This window comes from Zootermopsis nevadensis, unplaced genomic scaffold (genome assembly GCF_977971745.1).
Source record: "Zootermopsis nevadensis isolate Lab colony 2312 unplaced genomic scaffold, Znev_1.0 Znev_ptg000022l, whole genome shotgun sequence".
NCBI classification, from domain to species: domain Eukaryota; kingdom Metazoa; phylum Arthropoda; class Insecta; order Blattodea; family Termopsidae; genus Zootermopsis; species Zootermopsis nevadensis.
Window position 1 is genome coordinate 14881077 of NW_028259154.1, and position 24761 is coordinate 14905837.

General features: G+C 36.6%; 1 protein-coding gene across 8 annotated transcripts in view; it reads right to left on the minus strand.

Annotated features, from left to right (window-relative positions):
• LOC110839727 (kin of IRRE-like protein 2) overlaps positions 1–24761 on the minus strand; it is a 577271-nt gene that overhangs the window by 197430 nt on the left and 355080 nt on the right. For 3 of the 8 annotated variants that reach the window (XR_002546605.2, XM_022084194.2, XM_022084201.2), the window contains exon 2: positions 1537–1599. The exons of the other annotated variants lie outside the window; for them this stretch is intronic. Coding sequence is in view for 2 of the 3 variants with exons in the window: in XM_022084194.2 (XP_021939886.1) it covers positions 1537–1599 (63 nt within the window). In the remaining variant the exon portion in view is untranslated. The remainder of the gene's footprint in view (positions 1–1536; positions 1600–24761) is intronic. 8 annotated transcript variants of the gene reach the window in all.

Sequence of the window (24761 nt, forward strand, 5' to 3'; positions counted from 1 at the left end):
GCTACGCAGATGAAAATATGAATTCATCCTAAATATGAACATTAAGAAAGAAGCTTATAAAGAACGGTAGAAATATATTTGGTGGGATTGTAGTGAGTTGTAAAATAAGGATCCTCTTAAGATGTAATTTCACCAATTAGTATCAGATTAATAAAAACAATAAGGATGAGATCGAATAAATATTTAGCACATACTTCGATCAGAAAATCTTAAAGGCAGAGAGAGAGAGAGAGAGAGAGAGAGAGAGAGAGAGAGAGAGTTTGTAAAATGAAAGCACAGATAGAAAATACAGTACTAAAATTAACTAAACACATATACGGTCTTAATTATAGAATTATAGAATTAAATCGCTGGCTTTATGGGAAAAGCAGGATGAAAAATCTTCGAATTAACAACAGAACTTTACTGAGTAGGTATGTGTCTATCAGTTTTCGACATTGGTCTAATATTATATTAGATACATTTATTTTGGTGTAGTTCATTGCCTGAATAACAAAATAGCACATTACGATGTTTCAGAGGCTCAGTCTGTCTACAACTGCAGGTTGAAACAAAAAGCCTCATAGAGTAGGTAGAAAAGACAGCATTCAGAAAGTCCAAAGTTATTCGAACACTTTCTTGTAAATTGCCAGTCATAAATATTACCCCATAATGCCCGAAAAACGTTAACACCGAATGATCACCAACTCCTGCTTATTCTATATAGAAAGATTCGGACAACGGACAATGTCGAAAGGAAATTCTTCCAGAGAGGTTATCTTGTAAATTCGTTACTCAATTTGTTTCACTAGGACTGCTTTATGCCAAACTTATTAGTCCAGCTTCATATCCCTATTAATATCTTCTAAATATGTGTAAATGTATGAAGTTATGAATTTAAACTTGGAGTTGAATGTACTGACTCTAGGAAGAAAAGAAGAAAGTATTTAATATGAATATAGTACCTGTCCACAATAGACACATGATAAATTTCACACCCATTAAAGTCAAAACATACTGACCATAACGTTCATGCTGTATTAGTTTCAGGTCATGAATGAAAGAGTAGTTTAATTTACATAAATATCCATCGAATATTGCAGTTGTGCCATAATACTCCTGCTTCATAAATGTGAGGTCCCCGATTTAATTGCAGGACCGGAATATGATAAAACTTTTCGTAATTTCCACAGATAGTTCCGGTAAGCGCCGTAATAATGCACATAACAGGCCACGACCGATATATTCCACTTCATACCATAATTAATAATTCCTTATTGTCTAATATAAAGCCATCTGACCTAACTTCTGAAGTTTAAAAGTCATATTCTAATACACCCAAGAATCAATTAATCAATCAATCGTCTACGAAAATTCTTGACCTGCTGAATAGCTATCAACGGTTCAAAGAAGAGACTGTACCATGGAGTAATTTGCGCTGTTTTTTGAATGAAGATGTTGCATACGAACCAGAGGCAAAAAGGGGGAGACGAAGTGTCTCATATGAAGGCGGGAAGCAATGACGCATTGTGCTTGATTGAGTGGTGTTACACTTACCGTGTGTAGTAGTTCTATACCTACTTCGCACAATCTCTTGACGGCAACTCCTCACTATACATCCTGCAAAAAGATGGTATCCATGGTACAGTTAACTGCGCAAGTTCACGTTTCTTCTACCAACCACCACCTTTGAATCACCGAAAACAATGGCGTACAGGCTGCTGAGAAACCAAGAGACGCATTGTCATAGATCTTGAAGGGCTGTCATGAAAGTTTTCTAATTGCGCATTATTATCTTGCTTTGCTTATGCAAAGATGGGTGGTTTAAGAAAAGACGGTCGATAGTAGATTGTAAATACAACTATTCTTTACCAAAAATTGTAGAAAAAATAATTAAAGAACCGACTAGGGAAAAGAGGGCGCAGTTGTGTTACAACATAATAAAAACCACCATATAGCCGTCTTAGCTACCAGAACCACCAAACCATCATTAATTGTCCACAGACGGACGGAGAAAAGTGAAATTTTGAATGGAACAAAGAACGGTTGGATTGTTGGACGGAGGTAACGGGTTAGTTAGTTGGAGATAAATTCATGGTTGGACGGAAACAAGCGTGAACGGATGACTGGATAGAAGGGAGGATGGATAAATAATTGGACTCAAGAAACAACAGTAAGATAACTGAATGGGAAAAAGAAGAAATGCTTAAATATATGATAAATGGGTCGAAATACAAGCGAAAACTTGGGAATTAAATAACCACGCTTATAAGTGAATTCCTTACCTCCTGTTATTTTATCGCCGATGAATGAACAGATTAGCAACTAGATGACTCCATGAGTAAAAAAAAATTAGTATTTTCGTTCGTTATCAGACTGAGGAAGTTAGTTCAGGAATTCGTTTTGTATTTTATATTAAGGACTTCTCCACTTCAAATCTTTAAGGATGCGCCGTCTGTTCTGACTGAGATTTATCTTAGTTGTCCAAAGTTATTCTAGGTTAATACGTCGGTAACACTGAGAAATACATCACGCTGCTTCTTCTACCATCTGAGTAACTAGAGAGTAATTTAACGAACGGTGGAAGAACAAGTAAACTGTGTATCAGAAAGAAAGTGAATTAAAGTTATGTTACATATAATGGGGAATAGTCTAAAAACGAATGTTAAGAAGACATGTTTTCTTAACTTGGATCAGAATGGGGTGACCTTAAAGGAGGACCAATGTTAGTAATGTTAAAAGATCTTGGTTCGAAACGGATATTAACTATTACCATTACACTCATGTGCTTGGCAATATCACTATAAACAAAATGGATTATAGGAGAAAATTAATATACAGGAATTTGTAAACCTTTATATTTGAAATGTGTATACTGAAATCTTAATTGATCAGCCGAACTAAATCCACCCCACCCACAATTGCTTTTTTCCCGCAGTCTGTTCCTCACCCCTTTCAAATACTGTGTTTGTGACGTCGATCCTGGTACATCAGGGCAAAGTGCTTTAGTCTCCTCTAGAGTAGACCACCCTTCTTTCACTCCAGTGAATGATAAATTACGTAAGACGAACGGGTTGGCTTGACATGGCCTCTTGTTAACACTCTAGCTGGGAAATTAACGAACTCAGAGCAACCCCAAAGCACTCATCCAGCTATTCACTGACTTCGACAATGTATGGAGGACATGCATTTCCAGTTAACCTTACGTGATACAGAACAGCGCGTTCGGTCTCACACGTCTGTTAAAATTGTTTCATATGCAGCGCGTGTGTTTACTTAATGCCCTTTCAGATTCTGTAAGTACATTTTAGAATCCGAAAATTATGTATTTCTCGTCACACGGCAACACCCCAGGAATCTGAATAGAGTGCATACGTACAGGTGTGAGAAAAAGATGACGACCATATGATGATGGACAACGATGGAGAATATAGGAAGGAAAGAAGAAAACCAGAATAGAAGTAGTAGCTGATAATGATAAAAATATGAAACAGGAGAATGCGGAAACACTAGAAATGACAAAAGAAAGAACACGATGAATGAGGAGGAGGGGAAAGAGATCATGGTAATAATGGGGAAAAATTATATAACGAGGCTAAGTCGCAGAACATGTGAATAAATTAGATATGAAAAAGAAGTTTATGTCAGAAAAGAAAAAAGAAGACAACGAGAAGAAAAAACTGAATAAGGAGAACTTAAGGAAGAGAAACAAAAGGAAAAAGATGGAGATGAAGAGACAATGAAAAGTAAAATAGGAAGAGAACAAACATCGGTAAATACATTTTATGTAATCTCTATGTATATAATGTACATGAACAAATTATACATACTTCCGGTTTACTTAACGAAAATGTGTTGACTTCTATGGTTGCATAATGCCGAATGAGGAATGATGTGATTACAAATCATAAACTATGAAACAGAAACGGCAATGGTCTATTTTAAGGCACTATTACAGAATTAACCTGAATAGACATATGAAACCTATACAGGGAGAACAGACGATACCTTAGCAATACGCAGCCGATTAATACTAATAAGCTGGAAAATTTATGTAAATCATAACGATTTCGGTGCGTTCGCTCTATGTTAATGCTACTAGATTTTAATCCTCTCTTACAAATAGCATATAGAAAACGGCGCGAAAGAGATAGAACCTATAACAGGCTCTTAAATATAACCCAGAACAGTATAAAGTTTCTCGGAGTATTAGATAACACAATAAAAATTTCATGTTTAATTACTGTTAATTACTGGTAAATCTGGAAAGTCTCAAAACCATTCGCAGAAAAGTAACAATTAATATGTTGTATTTACTATGAAGTTCAAGATGGCTCAGTAAAGTTATTGGCCACAGGTTGGACGTGGAGGAACGGTATTCGAATCCCGGGCTGAGTACGGATTCCTTTGTGTGCCACCATGGCCAGATTTCTGTGGCATACACTAAGCCTCCTATCCAACAGGGGTCTTTTTCCTGGAAATAATGTAGCCGGGGCATGAATGGAATATTGTAAAATGAATGCGAATGATAAACTAGAAAGGACGTGGAAGAAACGTCGTGGCCTGTTTTAAAGAAACTATCCCAGCATTGACTTGAAGTGATGAGGAAGACAACACAAAAACTCAATCGAGATAGCCTGTTTGAAGGACCAATCACGATGGAGTTGGTCCAGTGATGATGATGATGATGATGATGATGATGATTATTATTATTATTATTATTATTAATGTCCGAGTTAATTAATTTAAATGTATTTGCAATGTTGTGTGTGTGAATTTCATATGCAGGTATCATATATTACGTTATGGCTATTATGGAAGAGATATTCGGATGAATTATGCTTCTTGGCAATGGAATTAGACATTTATTTTCATGTAGGTTACTTGATTCGGTTCTTTTCACTATAAATAAATGATTGACTACACTTGTCACATTACATTTAAAAAATGTAGGTCAAAGCACAAGCGAAGAAAACTAACAAAACAGTTTAGCTAAGTGTGTCTTTTCCCTGCCCCACGATTTTTCATACAGAATGTGTCTCCAGTATTTCTGCTGTTAATTTATTATCTCTCAGTTGACCGCCATATATTTTGGCTGTTTTTTCGAATGGGAAAAGGTGGAAAAGTGTATTCAGAAGAGCAGACCTACACAAAGTTTTAAATCAGTTATCTTCGATTTCATATAAATCTCATAAGCTTTAATGTTGAAAGTACACAAATCATAATATAGATGTAACACTGTGCAGAGTCAGAAATTAATTTTCATTAGCCTATACCTAGGCGCATACATAAATTAAATAAAGGGCAGCAGTACATATATTAAATCATACAAAATAAGATTTAAAACAGTGGTAAAATACGGTAGAGGCGCATAGACACGGATGATGGGTTAAAAAGTAAGCCTACAACAAGACGCGCCATTAAACAATTTGGGTACTGCATAACGAGGAAAAGCGACGTAACAGATACTTCAAAATATTCTTAGTTATTCCACAAACCTCTACAACGTCAAGGTGTGCAGAAATGAGTATTCGTGCTGGGGGTAGAAGGGAGGTTCTGGTACATACGAGGAAATTTGGTTTCATCGGTCGGAAGAGTGGCTGAGAAAGGAAGCAGATGTCTTGTAGATTTGTATGTAAACATTTATATATCTCTATATGATTTCTGTTTATTCTTTGTGTGCTCTTATTTCTTATTTTGAAACGTCCATCGCCAGAGAAGAACGTGTGATTGTGTTTTGTGATGGAAGGGGGAGGGTAGAGATCTGCGTTTGCTGTTTGTGTTATATTTTTTGTGCGAAAAATAAAATAAGGACGATTGAAAAACACTGCCATAACGCAGAAAGGTATAAGAAATATCGCAAAGAGAAGGGGTAAACTAACAGAAGGAAATGAAAGAAATAAACAGAAGAAATAAAATTAAACGAAAGGACAGAGAGGTAAAACTGACACTCGTACAAAATATCATTTATGCATGGGAGAATCATGTTTGTAAACACAAGATTCTCATAGTATATGGAATTAAATGTACGTATTTCACATTGAAATTATATACAGACCAGTAACTTATAATTTCACGGCGACCGATGTTATATTCCCTTCAGGGGCAGAGATTATTGTCCCCCCGGAGGTAAGAGGGCCGGGACGTGAAGATAACCACTCACTTTCATCTAGTGCTGAGGATAAAAGCGGATGGAAATATATCATTGCTATACTACGGCGTATAAATAAGACGACGTCACATAAGAGGCTGTTTAGCCATGCGCATTACATGTTACATGCAAACCTAACATTTACATATTTAAACGAAATAAGCCTAAACCTGTTCAGAAAAAACTCTCTGCCCGTATTTGTCTTCTTTCTAATACTAAAATACGTGATTCCCCGTCGTCGTCAAGAAATGACGTCATCAAAACAGCGTTAGCCATAGCCGAGTCACCTTTAAATGTTCATTACTCAGGAATGGTAAGAGTAAGGGTAATGTAACCTATATGTAAAATGATCAGTAAATAAAGACCTTTAAGAATCTGTAATGTTTTTTGTTGTAGTTATAATTGTTTATACATTTATTGTAATTTTAATGAACCAATGTGCACAATTTTCAATGCATCTGGCGGGTTAAGCGCCCGCCTCTCGAAAACCGTAAGAGATGGATCGGGACATATTGCGTACGAAATACGTATTACCTCTTAAGCTTTCCATATCTGTTTTCAGATTTTACATATCGCAAACGGTTTAGGTTCTACAAACATTTATTTATACAAATAAAGGCGCATCGCACTTCACGCTACTGCGTTTGCGTATTTACGTCAGATTTTCCGGAACCGTGGTCAATTTTTAATCTCTTATTACATATAAGTTAACAATGTTGAGTGAAGGCATGACATACAACGTTATGTAAATGTGAACAATACTGCTGGTATAAAAATATAAATGGTTGTTATTACTGTCGGTTTTATTATAAATTATTATAAAGTTTGTTTAATTAAGCACACGTTCCTAGGAGGTGGGTTATCAGCTTCATGTCCTGGCTGATTTATTCCAGGAGAAGGAACCATGGTATCCATTGAATAGCAGAGAACTACAAGGCTAGTGGAAGCAATTGTAGTGTTAAGTAATTACGTTCAATGAATTTTTCTAGTTTAGGAGGGTAGTTGCCATGGTTTATACTAGCACAGCGTTGGAAGTTTGAATAGACACTAATTATATCAGATTCTTTCATGTCACTGTAATATTCCAATTCCATCATTTTTCATGTTCTGTTCTTGTCAATTAAGGCTTAATTAAAATGACAATTTTTTATAAGGACACCATTTTCTGCAAGAATTGTCACTTCAAAATGTTCTAAATTAATTGCTGAAAATCTTGTTCCTATGTAAAATACCACTTGTTTCTCTCTCTTTCAGTAATTGATATGCGCCGGCAGTCTCCAGGAGAGACCTCTTCCACCCAAGGTCAAACTATGGAAGAGAGAGAGTTGTTCCAGCTAAGGGAAGAGTATTCCACTCTGAAGGTTAAGTGTTATTTTTTTGTGGTCACTTGCTTTTTATGTGCAGTTAGTTTACCAGGTAATATAACAACTTAAAAGAAATATGAAAACATAATTTTATGGCCGATGACCAGATGCATAAAACTTCATTAAACACGCACAGTATTGCTTTACAGACTGAAATTCTAAGTAGTCGTGTACATGTGACACAAAAATCACAAAATAAATGCATCCACAGTCCCTTTCATTTTATTATTATCTCTTGTCTGCGAATGGGCCAGAGCTTAGCAACATCATTTTTTAGAAAATTTCTTATAAATACAGTATTTACTAGTACCCTTTCCCCAACACAACCAAAATATTTTAGATTTAATCTAAGATTTTATAATGGGATCATTGTTTATTGTATGTGTTAGGCGAAAGTTGAGTCATTGGAAAAAGATTCTTCTGGGTGCAAGAGTTTGGTGGAAGAAGCCTGAGCAGATCTCGTAGCCTTGGATATAGAAGAATAGAAATTAAGGTCACAAACACGAGAGCTGAAGAATGTAAGTTAAAAGTATTATTGAATATTCTGAAGTCCGTGCTTCATCGCCACATTTATTGTTCCCGTGGTGTCTGAAGCATGAATGTTTCTTCCTGTGTTAAATTTTCTTGTTTCCTAGCGTTAAATAATGTCCCCTTCACTATCTTGGACCAGCAAATGCTGGGAATCCTTCACTCCATGTTGTTAAGAGAATTTGTGTGTTCTGGTACTGTACAGAGTGGAATGTGTTTGCTGTCTCAGTATGACATTTGTCTTATTCATAATTCTTAAAACTGTACATTTAATAAGATTTGCAATTATTAGTATATCAGTCACTCAGATCCAGACGTGTCTCGTAGTTTTTGTGATATTCAACTCCTACTGGCAAAACCAAAGTGCCAAAGAGCCTGAAATTCAGATCAAGGTATAATTCATTTCAAAGACGTTGGTCTACTTAAATGCTACAAATGAATTGGTTTCTAACAAGCAATGGATTGTGTTCAGGAAAGAATGCGGATTAAGTGTCAGAATGTTTTGAGTTTGTTTTTCATAAAATAAATTCCTGCTTTGCAAGACAAATGAAATACCCAATTTTTTGTTTGTATTATGTATCCTATAAAAATATCTCTAAAGCCATAATTTTCTAACAAGCAGTGAACTTAAATTTATGGCCAGCAAACACTTCTTGCAACCTGAGGAGTCTTGTCATTGGTTTATTCAGAGTAATTTATTTACATTTATTGTACTGAATGCAGGCTGAAGCATGGTGTAATTCAGATGATAAGGACAGGACGAGTGAAGAAGGACAGACTAGCAATACGCAACACTCTGAGGCTTGTTGAGAAAATGAGGGATCTGGAAAGTAAAGTGATAAAGGTTGAGGAAGATTATCTTAAAGCCTTCAGGCAATTAAAAGTTTTATGAGGTGGATAAAGCATAATGTCCGAGAAATTTGAGAGTTCAGCATTTATATAAAGAAGAAAGATTCACGTATTTTTAGTTCTGTGTTGACAAAAGTCAGAACCATTATTTATCTCACGATTCTGCATTTAGGATCATGAGTGACAACTTTTATTTTCCATGTTTGTTTGAAACATAACTTTGTTACTACTACTGTGTTCATAAAATTAATTGGAATTAATTCTTTGTTTAAAAGACAAATTTTATTAAGCAAATTTCATTGTACAGTTTGAAAGCTAAATAAAAATATGACCTTAATGTATCAGTGAACTACTTGCCCACATTGACCAGAGGTGTGATCCACTCTCCCCTTTTCAACAACAGTTGAATGGGAGAGAATTTCCAGTTCTATGTGTCGCTGGTCCACTTGGCCAACGCCCCTGAAGAAGGGTGTAACACCCTCTTAAGGAAAACAAACTTGAGGACACAGGAGTATAAAATTATAAACAAAACCATTTACTTTCTTAATACAGGTTAACAAACTCGAAACATCATTACAACACATACGTGCCACACAGGGTCGTTAATTACACTATTTCTAACAAAAGAGAAGAAGTCTCCCCGAATCAGCCCCCCTTCTAAGCCGACAAAACCTCCCCACACGCATGCGCACCCACCTCGAAGTTTTCTCCGTCAAATCTCCAGAGCCGAATGTAGTCGTCTCACCTTAGAGGAACAAACTATCTGTATAATATTTTATGCAAGGGCTCACAACCACCCTTGCCCTTAGGACACACTGTCAATATGAGACATCACTAATTTTACAAATAAGAGCCAGTGTGACATCCCAGGACTCAGAAAGGCACCAGGTCAACACGCCAGACTGTTCTGGCTTCACTATAGCCATGACATATGAGCGGAGGCTTTCACGACAACTGAGTATATTGAATTCTTCTAGTGCTATCAGCTGAGTCACGTGGTTTAATGGCGAAAACACCAACGTTCTGAGAACCGTCTCCTACAACTTCAGTACCCTGAGGACAGGGACAAAGATGTATTTTGAGACGCTGGTGTTTTCTCCATTAAACCGCCTGATATGGCGTGTAGCTGGAGAAGAATTCATTATACAGCCATGACATTTTCCGTCAAATGTGTTGCTACTCTGTCAGTACGTTTTGCTACTGACATCAGAGCTTATTGTTGCACTTCCCGCAACTATTTATATGTCTCACCCCTTTCTTACGTCTTTTGTGACACGCAAGGGCCATCATGAAGTAACATATCAATAAGAGAGTTAACAGAAGATACGTTGACTGACGAAGAACAGTTGAGCTCTGAACAGCGACGTAAATAACTACAACATCAGACTTATTTAACAAATAAAGAAAAGCGAAAGAAGACTTACATTGATAAAAGAGATCATATTAACAACACACGTAAAAAAACACGCTGAAAAACGAAGTATTAAATATCAACAGAAACCGACAGACGAAAAACGCGAAATTTTCGAGAGAGAACGACAAGGACTCTAGAGCAAGCGCTCCGAAGGAGCGGTTGTTCTAGTTGCAGAAAAAATTTCTATACGCAGATGTCAACTCAGAGGATGTTTGCATGAGCGTATGCAGGCTCTATGCGTATGAATCGTAGACCCACAGAGGCCTCCACATAAATGCCTCCTTTTCTATGTATTAAAGCCAAACAATAGCCATTGTAGTATTTAGACGGTCTTACACCACTTGCCTTTCACAAGGCCTAGCCTCTGGTCTCATCATCAATCTGCCTTTATTACAGGGGAATCATCATTATCATTAGTGGAGATGAATCGCAGGCAGCAAAACTCGAAACCCGAGAATAGCCTCATATTTGTGTAACTAAAATTACTTTATATCGTATACTCTTTGTGGAAGGACTTCCAGCTTTCATCTAAACTCATGTGTCAATTAAAATCTTTGATTTTTATGTTTGAAGTAAAGTAAATTTTGATGTCCTTTAATTTAAGTCAGTTCACGCAATATAAAATTTAAAAAGCTTGTATGTTGTTAGTAACACTTATTACGTGTACAACGGAAGGTACACGACCACAAGCATACCTCATCTTATTGCGCTTCGCAGATATTGCGGTTTTTCTTTACAAATTAAAAGTTTGTGGCAACCCTGTCTATCGGTGTCATTTTTCCAATAGCATGTGCTCACTCCGTGTCTCTGTGTCACATTTTGATAATTCTCGCAATGTTCTCGCATTATTTTTTTTAGGTATAATGATATTTCACAGTTAATAGACTACAGTATAGTGTAAACATAACTTTTATATGCACTGGAAAACCAAAAAATTCGTGTGACTCGCTTTATTGTGGTGGTCTGGAACAGAAACCGCAATATCTCCGAGGTATGCCTGTATATACTTTATCTTAGTATTTCACGATCTTTTATCAGACTACAAGTGATGATGTTCTCACGAATGTGATGACGATGTCAGCCTTTTGGGTCGTGGGCTTGTAGGTGGATGCCAAATTTTTGGAGGAACGCACTGTCTCTATCGTCACTGCGGTAGAATCCCAGCCGCCAAGATGGGGACAGTATATTCCACCGAAACGTTGGTATCTACCTGCAAGACCACACGGCGTTACGACTCAGAAGGCCATCACCAACATCTGAGACTATATTTGCTAGTCTTCTAGCAGTAAAGTCTACACTTGACAGCTAGTATGCTTAGAATACACCCGTTTCATTTTTTACCTCCCGCTGAAATATCAGTGAATGGATGATACATTAAGAATCCTTAATTCTGTTTAATAAAGTTAACCACTCATCCTGAAATATCTGCACGTTAAGTCAACTACACAAAGCAATGTTCAGTATCTTCTTCTTCTTTTTTTTTACTTTACGCAATCCCGCATAACCTGCTAAAGTCTCTTATTACGTTCTTCTTTCAAGCACTTGGAGATGAATTTACGGCTATCGCAGTGCATGCTGTGCATTAACCGGCAAAGAGACAGATGCTTGTTTGATTTTGTACAGCATTTATAAAAACACTGTAATAGGAAACAGTCACGTTCAGAATTTTTTATCTCCCTATCTCTTAAAGAGGGACTGGAATACAGATTGAGGGTGTGTAAAATCGAACTGATAAGAGCTTCACAATTTGTAATTTTACCTAAATATTTTTAGACTGATCGAATGAAGGATGATGAGATGGGTGTGGCATGCAGAAAGAATAGTATAACAGGAAATTTGTTAAATATTTTTTGTGGAAACTTGACGTAAAATACTGGTTGGGAAATCTATAAGCAGATGGAAAAATAACATTAAAACGGATTTTTAGGGCATTGCGCTCGAGTTGTGAATATAATTAAACTGACAGAGGCTTAGGCCCAATGACTGGTCCTTGCAAACATATAATAGTGACATTTGTGTAGAAATATGGGTCACTCGAATGATGTAACCACGAATTTTAAATTATTCCATAATTTCAACATGGATGGATGATTTAAATGGAACACGGGCTCCATAAGTTATGTCTGAAGGCTACTGTTACCATTATCCATGAAGATATCAGACAGACCACAATGATATATCACGGGAAATCTCAGTCGATGTTTAGTATTCGGTTTTGTATTGACATGAGAAAAAAACCATCTGCCCCACTAACGATAAACACTGCTTCTTTTCAGGATGTTTTATTCCTGAATTTATTTAATATTCAAGCACAACAAGAAGGGCCTTGGGCCCAACAGACAATTGAATATCCTGCGTTCGCCTTTATAAAAAATAATAAAATAAAAAATAAACAGAAAATAAACGAGGAAAAAACCGGAGTAAGGAAGAGACGGCACAAGAGAAAAAAAAGATGGAAAAAGACAGATTAAATAATCAATCTCCCTGACCTATCCGCCAGAACAATAAGATAACTTACCAATTAACTAACAAACTCAGTGACCTTCGTGACAAGCAGAATGCTCAGCTAGCCAATGAATTAACTGCATTTTATGGAACACGAACGTTATCACTGTGTTCACAAGAGCACTATTTACTATATAACATTTCGTAAAATGCGTTTGCTGTGGGGGAATTATTAGCTCCCTTCTAACACCTAAGCTAGAGGTCAAATCCTCGCTGGCTGAATGGACTGCTTATTTAATGTATGTAAAGCTACCTTTCATATATCGAGGCATTCCGACCTGAGGATACGCCATGCCATGGTGATAAGTGACCCATGCAACATGAACAATATGGAGAGTAATTGAAATTTAACTGTGGCAGCATGTAGGAAGGAAAAACATTCCGACGTTTCCGAGAAACACAACATAAAAGTAAGATATATTTAACAATAATAAAATACGTCATCGTTAAAATAATTGATATATAGTTGAAAACGTGTTTGCGGCTATACACGGTGTGGCGTTTTCTCAATTTAGGAAAAAACTTAAAAGTCAAAAACTCAAGAAGAAATTATAGTATTCTTTCCAATTCCACATAGTTCTGTAACATTATCTTTAAGGATATAGGAAGTTCTCTGCAATTTATCACCATCAGAATGAAAACTTAAATTCTTGTAGGATAAACTTGCCTGACAAGATTAAAAGACGAACAACAAAATGATGTAGAAGTAATTTAATACTCCTGACGCGGTAACTTCGTTTCTTTTCATACTTTGATCTCCCACAGACGTAACCAGTCGCAGACTTCTCAGTTTAACAGCGATATTATTTGCTTTCAATCCCTTGCCCGGCAAACTATACTTTCTTTTGGCCCAGTGAATTACAAGAAGATGGATCCTCGAGTCCAGTACGTGTAATGATGTGTCGCCTCAAATGTTGGCAACTAAGTAAGCCAATACGGTATATTTATAAGTAAATATATTTTAATTTAACATAATTTATGACGGACCGATAAGAACTGATAAGGAAGGTTTGTCGTTGATAGCTTCTCTCTGTAGTACAGTCTGGTAAAACATTTGGCTTATAAAGTTGGTCCAGGGAAATGTAACGAACATCTTATCTTTATCCTGAAGAAGTCAACGGAGAAATGAAACGAAGGAGAATATACTGACAATAAGGAACGTGTGAGAAAATAAATTGGGGGAAAACAGAAAAGTCTTGTAATACAAATTTACAGAAAATTATACAATGATTAGATTTATAATTTATAGGCCCTACTCTTGAAATAATATTTCTAGTTTAAGTAAATAAAAAAATACGAGATTGATCCGGCACATGGTACGAATTAAGGAAATCAGATATGCATACATATTGATTGGAAAAAACTTCTATGAAAGAGACCAATTGGAAAACCGAGGCTTATATGGGAAGATAATATTAAAACAGATCTTTGAGGGAGTGTAGAAGGTAGCGACAGATTTAAATTGACTCAGAGTAAATTGTAATCGATGGTTTCTGTAAATATGTTTATAAAATTCCTGATTTCAAGAAAGCAAGAAATTTATTGTTAAATTCCTAACAACCGCTCAAGGACTCTGTACAATACAGAGAGTTGGTACTGAAGACAACCTCATTAACATAATTTATGGCAATAGGAAGGTAAGCTACAGTGAAATATCTGTACGATCTTTAGAACTGTAAGTCACACGCTCATTCTGACGATCAAATATTTTTCCTGTGTCTAAATGTACTGATTAATGTTCCAAGAGTTACAAAGAAATGATAAAAAAGGAGTCCATACATGGGGGGGGGGGTGTGAATCCTCTTGTAATGGAAAGAAAGAGCGTAGAGGAATACAAGAAAAGATGTCAGAAACTGGCAGACAAATGTTGTGGACGAGACTAGAGATGGTGGAAAGATGGTGATAGGAGAAGCCTGGGAGGAGATGAGGTACGGAAGAAAAGATTACCTGACAGTCTGCCTGATACAGCGTAACGGAGTGGGCGATAGAAGGCAGTGAAGAACCTATGAGACACGAAGCACGAGAGAACGGAATAAAGACACAAATGGGGAGAGAAGAATATACAAATTGGGAGAGTAAATAACTCACTCAGGACTTCTCCCTCACTTGCTTTCCTTTTTTAGTTATATTGTGTTTCTTTCCCGATCCTTTACATAAGCATAGCCTGCATAAAGCAACACAAAATTTAGTTAAATATTTTGAGAAACAGATCAAATTTCTTTTCTACATTTTTGTACCTCAAAAATAAAGACAAACCTTCCTGTTGTTTGCTTTTTAAAGGTATAACTGCAGCAAGCAGTATCTCGTTTTTTAATGTAAACAAATAGGCATAACAACACTTGGGTATCAAGTGAACATCGTTTTAAATTCTTGGCAGTGTTCAGTTACGACGTAATTTGACATACTACATAAAGGAAGTAGAATATAATACCCTTACAGAAAAATGTAACAAAGAAAGGAAAGGAAAGGAAAGGAAAGGAAAGGAAATAATGAGGTCTTCGTTTTACATTTGTTTTAAAACGATTTTGGGTGCAATTTTGAATTAAAATTACCGTTTTACTACTAGCGAAAAATCTATCAAAACTTCAGTTTTCATCAATGTGATATATTATAAATTAATCTGATTTGTGTTGTGTTCCCATTGGTATTCCCTTCCTAACATATAACATCGACACTCGTTTTATGTAACAAACACAGAATGATTAGGATTTGCGAGTTGCAACGCCACGTTATCTGGTAAACGTTTCAAAGGTCCTAGCTTCCTCCACCATCCGGGCGACGAGTAACTCATACTAATTAAAAATACAAAGATGGTCTGTAACAATTTATTTCAATAGTATTTTAACTTCATAGCATAGTCCAAAAGAAAAGAAACTTGTCGTCCTAGAACCACTTCAACAGAAGGGTTAAAAGGAAAATAAACAAGAAAGAACGAATCAGTTATATGACGAAGGAAGATATGTGTATGGCGCTTGTCTGATCACTATCGTCCATATAAAAAATGACAGAGAAAAATGCACATAATATTCGAAATAATAATAAAACGTTACCATTACAGTAGGTTGGCTTTTCTGATAAAGTGGCTATTAATAACAGCAGTAAAAACTTATCTGTAGAAAATGGATATTTAGACTAAACAACTTACAAATGAAAAATTTGTAGGACAACTTCAGAACTTTACAAAATGTTTCCATCAATGAAGCCACTGAATCTGACAGACCTATTTCTGCACTTAATACGTATTCGTATTTTGATAGGTCTACGTGTTACGAAGGAGTGCAATGTTGCATAAGCATAATCGAAAGCAAATGTAAATAATTAACGACCCACCTTCGTATTAGGGATAACCTGAGATTAAATCTTGACTCACAGACTAGCCATTCCGCATGTTTTCTCGGTTTCTGCATGTAAATAGCAAAATATCTTAAAATAGTTGTGGACCATTTACTTCTACTTCGTGTTCAATTCATACTTTATTCACCAGCCCTTCCTTTAGCCCGTACACAATCCATATAACAGACAGCGTCATTAAACAATTCTAGAATTAATCAGGCTCTCAAACTATTACTTATTCTTCAACGCACATGTTATGAAAGATTCGTTTTTGGACTGGGTATGGGATAGTTCCTTCTTTCGTAAGGTCTACGAAGCAAAGCACAGAACAAAACTACATGCTATTTGAACATAAAGTTAACACCGCTAAGTTTTCAAGGGGACAAGAGTATGATACAATACTGTTTATATTGCTGTTTTTGTATTAAAAAGTTAGCGATTATTAAGGAAATTTTACACATTTTTGGTTCACAGGATCAGATATACATTCCGCTGAAGTCAGGACTCTATTTAGTACTTAATATGTAACATTTTATATCCTGGAATGAAGCAATAGCTTGTATTTAGTGAGTTACATTTCCTCAGAGGTTTAATTCTTTTTTCAGCGTACCTCAAAAAGGAGACCCAAAACCTAGGGTTCCTCTGTATTTCAACAAGTTTTGCATTTTATTTTTAGACTTGATAAAATTGTATTTTCTGCACGGTAAATTTCATTTAAGTCGTATCCTTATTAAAAGTTAGTTAACTCTGTTAGGCACGCAACATCCGGGAAGTTGGCTGGGCGGGGTTGTAAAATCCGAAGGGTGGTTCTTTCCTACTTCCGCTTGGTCAACCTTTAATTTTTATGGATACTAGGGGCGGTTCGCTTTAAATGACGTTTCACGCTCCGTGCCTCCTCTAAGGTAACAGCGTTTTGATGTGGTACATAATTTCAAACGGTCACTGAAAGAAGCCTTCATACAATACCTGATATTTTGTTTGTTACACAATTTTCGTCCTAAATATTAACAAATTTCCCATTGCTTAGGTTGCGATAAGGCATCCGTTGTGGCCCTCTGTCAGATTTCGTACCATAGTAATCTCTTACGGAAAGAGGCGAGGGGTTTTTATTCCTTCGCTCTATTCAAAAGACAACCACAACTTGTCGGTTGTCTGCGACTACTTATTTAGTACATTTGCAGTTGCCTTCTATATACGTATTCTGTATTCTCTTCACGAACCAATGAATGCACGATGTCGTGGGGACAAACAACCCACTTCAGTGTCGAAAATATTTGTTACGTTATATTTGTTCCAGAGGATTATGAAGTGACAGGAAGACAACGAAAATGGAAAAAAAATTAGACTTATAATTTGTAATCTTCAACAAATATTGTTAATATGAACGAGTCAAGAAAGATGAGATGTGCAAATCATGAAACTGACGTATGTGAGATGAGATGCATAGTAAATTGTAATTTACTGAAGGTAAGAGTCTACTTGGGAGACCTAGACATAGACGGGAACATCGTCATCAGTATTATTTTCAAGACTTGAGCTCATTGGTCGGTTCAGATTCTAGTCTCATGAGCACTGATTTTTCAATTTCCTTGGAAGTCGCCCCGTTATATTTTATCTGAATATACGTAATATTTACAGGAAAGGTGGTGAGGGTAAAGACAGGATTAAACTACCTCACGACAGGGGATTGGTGGAAAGCTTTTGTGAAGGCGGTAATGCACACCTGGTTTCATAACAGCAAGAACGGACTGACCAAGTAAGTCCAATTATCAATGTGTCAATGTAATTACTTAGGCCTAGTTGATTAATCAAATTGAGCAACTTTAATTGATGTTTGTGATGTGAGGGCTAGGTCTGGTATTAGTTTCAATAGAAATATGAAAATAAGGGGTAACTCAAACGGGAAAAATAATGGACATGTTCTCATAGTTCGTGTGTGTACATGTTACGAAACAACGAAAACCGAAATTAGTAGTTCCTATTTGAACAGTAGGGCATCAGGTGGCAATGAATTATCAACTTCACGGTTCTGCTGATTTAACCTATTTAAAAAAGTTAACAGTTGTAATCGTTGTACAGGATGCTGTGTAGATTCCAAGTCAGCCTGGATGTGGTGACGAAGAGAAAATTTGTAGCTAGGCTTTTAACGAATCTTGACCATTTTCTGAGTTATACCGAGCAAAATAAAACTTTTATACATTCTATAGGGTCTATTCTGTTTCACTTCTAAAACGTCCACCAAAACAGTGGAATAAAGTTCTCGAATATTCTGCCTGAGATTCCATAAACGTTTACGATTTTTTTACTACTAAAATCAAATGTTCCACAAACTGTAGTAGTCCCACCAGGAAACATAAACACAGAGATTGAGAGATATATGTATGCTGATGGAGGAGGATTTACAAGTTTCCACATCTAAATTTTACAGAATGTAGTAAAAGACATTCTCTGTTTCCAGCCTTAGTGAAAGCGTTTCTATTCGATTCTTCTCAGAAGCGAAAAAGCTTGTTAATTACATGAACAATTATACACAGAATTCAGATTGTATAACCTAAATCATTCGGAGAGAGTTATTTTATGTGTAATTTGTAAGAAGAATTTTTTCAAAGCAACTATTTTTAGAAGGCATGTCAATTCAAATATTTCTCATTTAGTTGTCAAAGAAACTTATTATATTAATTACTTTACCAACTTCGTGGCACATAACCTCCAAAAATGTAAAGTTATTCAGATAGGCTCCAAGAAAATTTTTGATTCATCATTATGTTAGCAGTACCCCACAGTTGTTGCCCATCTTTATAAGCTGAATGTAGTCTAAACCTTCAAATTTATTTAACTTTTACATATTTCAGTTGTTTTGTTTCTGCTCTTGGTTACTGGCATTGCTGACGTTTCAGTGGAACGTGCTGTCTCTATTATCAAGGCTCACGTGAAGAGTGCTCTGTAAGTAGATGGGTTAATTGGAAGTAAGATATGTATTAAATGGATGGATGGATGTATGTATGGAGAGGGACTGGCCAATCACAGCTATGGGATAAGGAGGCAAAACGGAACTGTGTATGGGCAACGTAGAAAAAGGCCTTTTTAGTCCTCTAGAAGGAAGGTTGGGATAGAACGGATAAAATGAGAAAAAGATCGCCTACCAGCCGCCGACTTCCATACCAACTTAGGTGCCACCACCCAAAAACAGGATCAGCAGAAACAAAGAATTACCATGAAAACTTAGAAACCAGTCTTATATATTTTAGTATCATCTTCACACGAAAGAATATGTACAAAAAATAGTCTTACCAAAAGGTTTTGAGGCTAAACGTTTGATGAATTTTGTATTTTAAGCGTGCTGTACCGGTCATCTGTTATTCTATAAACACTTGCAAATGACCTTCAGACTTTACTATCTCATTTAGTATTACAAATTTATCTTTTCTGTCTTAAAAAAATTGATAGGCAGTGTCGGACACTGCCGAAGTTATTTTCGTGAAAACGTCAATCGTGTATAGTATATTGAAATTAAACAAAATTTTTGTTTTGAATCGTTTAATTCATTTGCAACTTACATTTATTGAATACAGGGTAGTGGTATGAGAAGTAGGATATATATGGCTTTGAAATTATTTGAATACCCCTTGCAAGTGGCAAATCTATATTTGACCCAGGCTCGTCAGATGCCGCCTGAGTTGTACGTTGCCTATATTCGCGGCAGTACTGCGCGTTGGTTTTGGGTCCGGGACCGCCGTTTTCGGTGTCATTCTCTTTGGAATTTTGTGCTCTACGCATTCGTGTCCGATTTTTGTAATTCTGGTTTTACTTTGCCCTCATATATCGCGACATTTTAAGAAAATCGGGAAATTTTCAAACGTTTTCAAATTCACAGCCTCGTATCTTTTTACGTTTTTGAGATACACACTTGGAGGCCAGGATGAGTTGTAACATATACACACCTCTTCAAAACAACACTTGGTTCACTCGGATCGGATAATTAGTCTCTGAGATATGATCCCGTTTATGGACACGTGTCGAATCCGGAAAGTCGAAAATCGTGGGTTCACTTTGCGCGTGCGCAGTTCGCGACATCCGGCCGCCACGAATGTCGGAGCGGTACTGGCACAAACGTTCATCCTTCTTCTTTAAAACGAGACTAAGATGGCGGCGCTATGTCTATTTTTAACCGAGTTATTGAAGTTTTGAAATTACTTCGACAGAAACTGTCGCTCATTTGGGCGCGATTGCCTCCCCACACCCAGCATCGATTTTAAAGACGTTTCCACGTCAAAACCAGAACTGTAATTTTTTTAATTGTTAAGTAACATTACAATTGAAGACGTCTGTGTTCTGGGTTGTTGCGCTGTGCAGTCTGGTAGAAGTTCACCGACGATTTAGAGATCCTTGCTGCATCCATCACCATTGCCCTGATGGTGGAGGCAGCAAGAACCTCTGAAACGCTGATAAACTTCTACCAGACTACACAGCGCAACAACCCAGAACACAGACGTCTTCAGACTCACTACCGCGAAAACCTCAAATCCCATAACTTTACAGTTATTCAGCAGACAGAGCATAATATCGTTATAAGTACAAATACATATTTTGCTGCAGTAACAGGTTTCACAGCTCTGAAAATTACAGCCCCCACAGCACTCCTCAGCAGCAAGAGTACTCTCGCAACCGAAACCTTATCAAAATACGGAAAAGATATTTTTCAAATCAAGTGTCTTAAGGCTTCAATCCAATTACTGACATTTAATCGCATACCACGAGAAACGTGACGCGAACGAGAAATAAAATCATGTCTACCTCATTGTCTCATATTATGCTGAAGTAAATCAATTATTATTCAACATACAATGAATATATTACTGTAGGGGCAACGCTATAGAGTCGATTTACAAGGTACACAGTTCGAATCTATATCAGTTGCTGGGACTCTCATAATGTTTGTGATTAATACTCAGTTTCTCCACACCAACACCGATATAATATCTTAAAACATAATAGAACTGCCTTTTGTGAAACGTTTTCTCAGATAAGGTGACAGTCTGTCGCCTGGTAAAGAAATTACCATATATTACGAAACTCGAAGTTTCATTATTTTCTTCACAAAGTGCTTTTTCTGGAACATTTCCAGAGTCAACAGAATCTGGCCCATATCCTATTTATTTAGGACACATTTAAATGTTATTATTCAATTTGCACGCTCCTATCTCAAATATATTCTTCCTTTCAGATTTCCCAACTACACTTTTAATACGTTTGTTATCTCCTCCTTACGTGCTACACGCCAAGCCTATCACATCCACATTGATCTCAATCTTACTATCATGATCTCTTCCAGTACGCTTCCACAAGCGATAAATCTACACTTTACCATAGCTTAATCTTCACTAATGTCAAGTCAGTCAATACTAAACAACCTCTGAAATTAATAGCATTATTACGTATCCAATCTACTTACCACGTAACAAATGTATGGTGTCTACTTCAAATCTTATACCTATCGAGGCTTGCACTACGGGGGCTGCGTTCCTGGAACTAATGAAGTTATTTTCTTGCTTACGAATACAAGTTTATTTACTTTAGATGTACAAATGGTTAATTTCCTGCAACATGAAACCTGATAGAGACTAAGAGTACATTTACTTCATCCCTAATTTGTTCTCAGACTACAAATAAAGCAGGGGGGGGGGGTTAATTTCCTTCTAGACGTAGCCCATATAAGAAATTACTTTAAGGGCTGGTTTAGGGGTAAAGTTTTTTCTACTATTACTTCTTACCAGAAAATACAACCTAACAGGGACAGTTAATTTCCTTGTATACACAATGTAGGATGTTAGGAGTGAGGTTGACAAACATAACACGCATGCGCAAATACATCTTGCTTTAACGCAGTGACCCATGTTCATGTTTCCGCGAAATAATTAACTTGCTTCCGAACACAACTTTAGGGCGGTTATGCTTCACTTAGATCAGAAACGGAGTGTCAAAGGAGTTGAAATTAACGGGAGGAATGAGAAGTGTGTTACTGGTTCCAAGCACAACATGCGGTTGCAGTTACAGAAAGCCCAATCAAACTAATTGCAAGAAAACTATGAAAATTACATGGTATGACTACTTTTATATTTTGGAGAATATCTGTAATGCTGACTAGGTGAACTCATGCGGAAAATGTAGCAGTAAAAAGCGTCGTGTAAATGTAAAAAATTTATGGAAATCGAATATTAATTAATGCATTCATAATCTGATCTGAAAGCATCAGGAGATGGCTGTCCTCTGGGTTGTTGCGGTGTGTAGTCTGGTAGAAGTTTACCGACTTTTCAGAGGTCCTTGCTGCCTCCATCATCAGGGCGATCGCAATGACCTCTGGAACGTCTGAAAACTTCTATAAGACTACACGACGCAACAACCCAGAAAACAGCCATCTTAAAACTCACCGATGTGAAAATCTCAAATCCTATAAAGGCACCAGCATTATTCTTGCATAAATAGTCAAACTATCACATTTATTTTATTTTTCTAATTAGATATTACAGTAAATTCTGTTTGTTTATGAAAACTATTGGTAAGGGGTTTAGAGTAACAATTTTGTTTAGAGACATAGGCAGTATAAATTATTAAATATGTAATACAGACGGTGGGAGAAAATGACCAGGGAGTTACCATCCATAATAAATAAATAAATAAATAAATAAATAAATGCAAACACGCACAAATATATCCATAAAAGCCAATTTCTTAACCAACTGATCGACAAAACGGCTTATTAAAACACTACATAAAGAAATTATGTTTCAAGAAATTTAAATATTTTCACCAGACAACGCTGCAGTTGGATCTAAGCCTGAGATATCTAACATAATTCAAATTTTTCATTGAATACTGTCTTCCCAAGAACTCATCTGAGGAACGTGTGGTCTTGTTCAGCGAGGTGAGTTAACAAAATTGTTCATGTCTTTTTTTTCCCCCATTTCCAGGAATTATCAGCCAATATCTGTATCATTAGCATATATTTAGTTCGGGAAGCGTATAGAGCGTTAAGCTAGTCATTGTGTTAACCCTTAATTTGTTTATAGTTCAAGGCGAAACTCCTGGTCTCTAGCGGATGGAATGTTTACTCGTTCCTCTGGGATGTAACCGAAAACTGATCAAGAAATGAGGAAGAAATTGGCTTCTGCTTCATAAACGTTTGTGTTATTAAACAAAGGTGAGGGTAATAAACAAATTTGAAAATCAAACTTCGTGAAGCAAGTTCCTGGACTTTACAAATATTTGCCGACAGACACGTAAATGTATTGCCAAAGTCAAGTTAATCTGATTTCACCTCTACTGAGCATGCAGCAACACTATGGAAAACAGAACCTTGCCTACAGCCCAGCAACGGGGAGAAATAATATTCAATTACTTAGCGGAAGTCGGTCGATACTACGTCTGGCAACGAGAAACTGGTCCTCCTCAAACACTCGTCAACTACAGGGGTGCACCAAGTAAATTAGAGTTATAAAAAGCCAGTTAACTGTTGTATTAGTGCGTCTGTTCTGGGTCGAATGATCCAGCCTACTAGTGTGCATTGTTCAAATAAACTAACTCCTCGTATTACTAACTTATAAACATCGAATTATCGATTTAATCGATTTTAGAAGTTAATATTCAGATTATAAAGGTGTGAAATATGGAATGGATTACACCGGCTCTTGTGAACATCAAATGAAGCTTCGGTTCCAGAAAAGGCAGGATTACTTAACTAACTGTGTGGCTATGAGGTGATCAGCAAGGACACTGAACCATGATTAAGATCTACCTTCTATTATATAAATTATCAAAATAATTTGGAAAGTTTTAAGGTATGCATCCTGTTGTGTGTTAAACGTTACGTTGACAATCCGCCCAGACAATGATTCTTGTTTATGAAAGTTTCAATGTTTCTTAAGAAATCACTAAAATTAAAAAAATCTGGCAATTATATTTATTTTATTTATCCATTTCACAATCTTGAAAGATTATTGATGCGTTTATGAAACTTTCCAATTTGGTTCCGCCTCTAATAAACTAAATGTTATAAATTGTTTAAGTGAAAAAATGGAGATGATTTGATACAAATACAATTTTGGTCTGGGGAACTTAAGTGAAGAAATCACATACGCGACATAAGTACCAATAGAGGATAACATTAAATGTTACTTTAAAGCACAAGTGTGTAGACTGAATTCATCTGTCCAGCGGTGGATCCTCATAAACATGGCGGTAAAACCACCGGTTTCACGAAAGTAGTAAACTATTTGATCGGCTGAGCCGCATATTCGAGGATCACTGCCTACCATCACGTTTAGCTAATTACTGCAGCTACTAAAGACGCCACAACATACTGAACCTGGAATCATGGCGGAATAATTTTCGTTCCTAGGCTGAGATATATCTATAATTAACGAGTGTTAACACGTGAAGATCGCATCGCGTGACACTGGAAGAGTTCGTTAGCGCTTACGCCACTATGGATACAGAGCTAATTATAGGCCTCAAGCATATCTTGTCTGCCCTGATAAAACAAAGGTGGGACCGGCTGTGAGTAAAATTCCGGCGACTGAAGAGGGCGGGAAGTAGCGAAAATAATACAAGAAAATAGTGCCAGGGAATGAAAGGAAAAGGA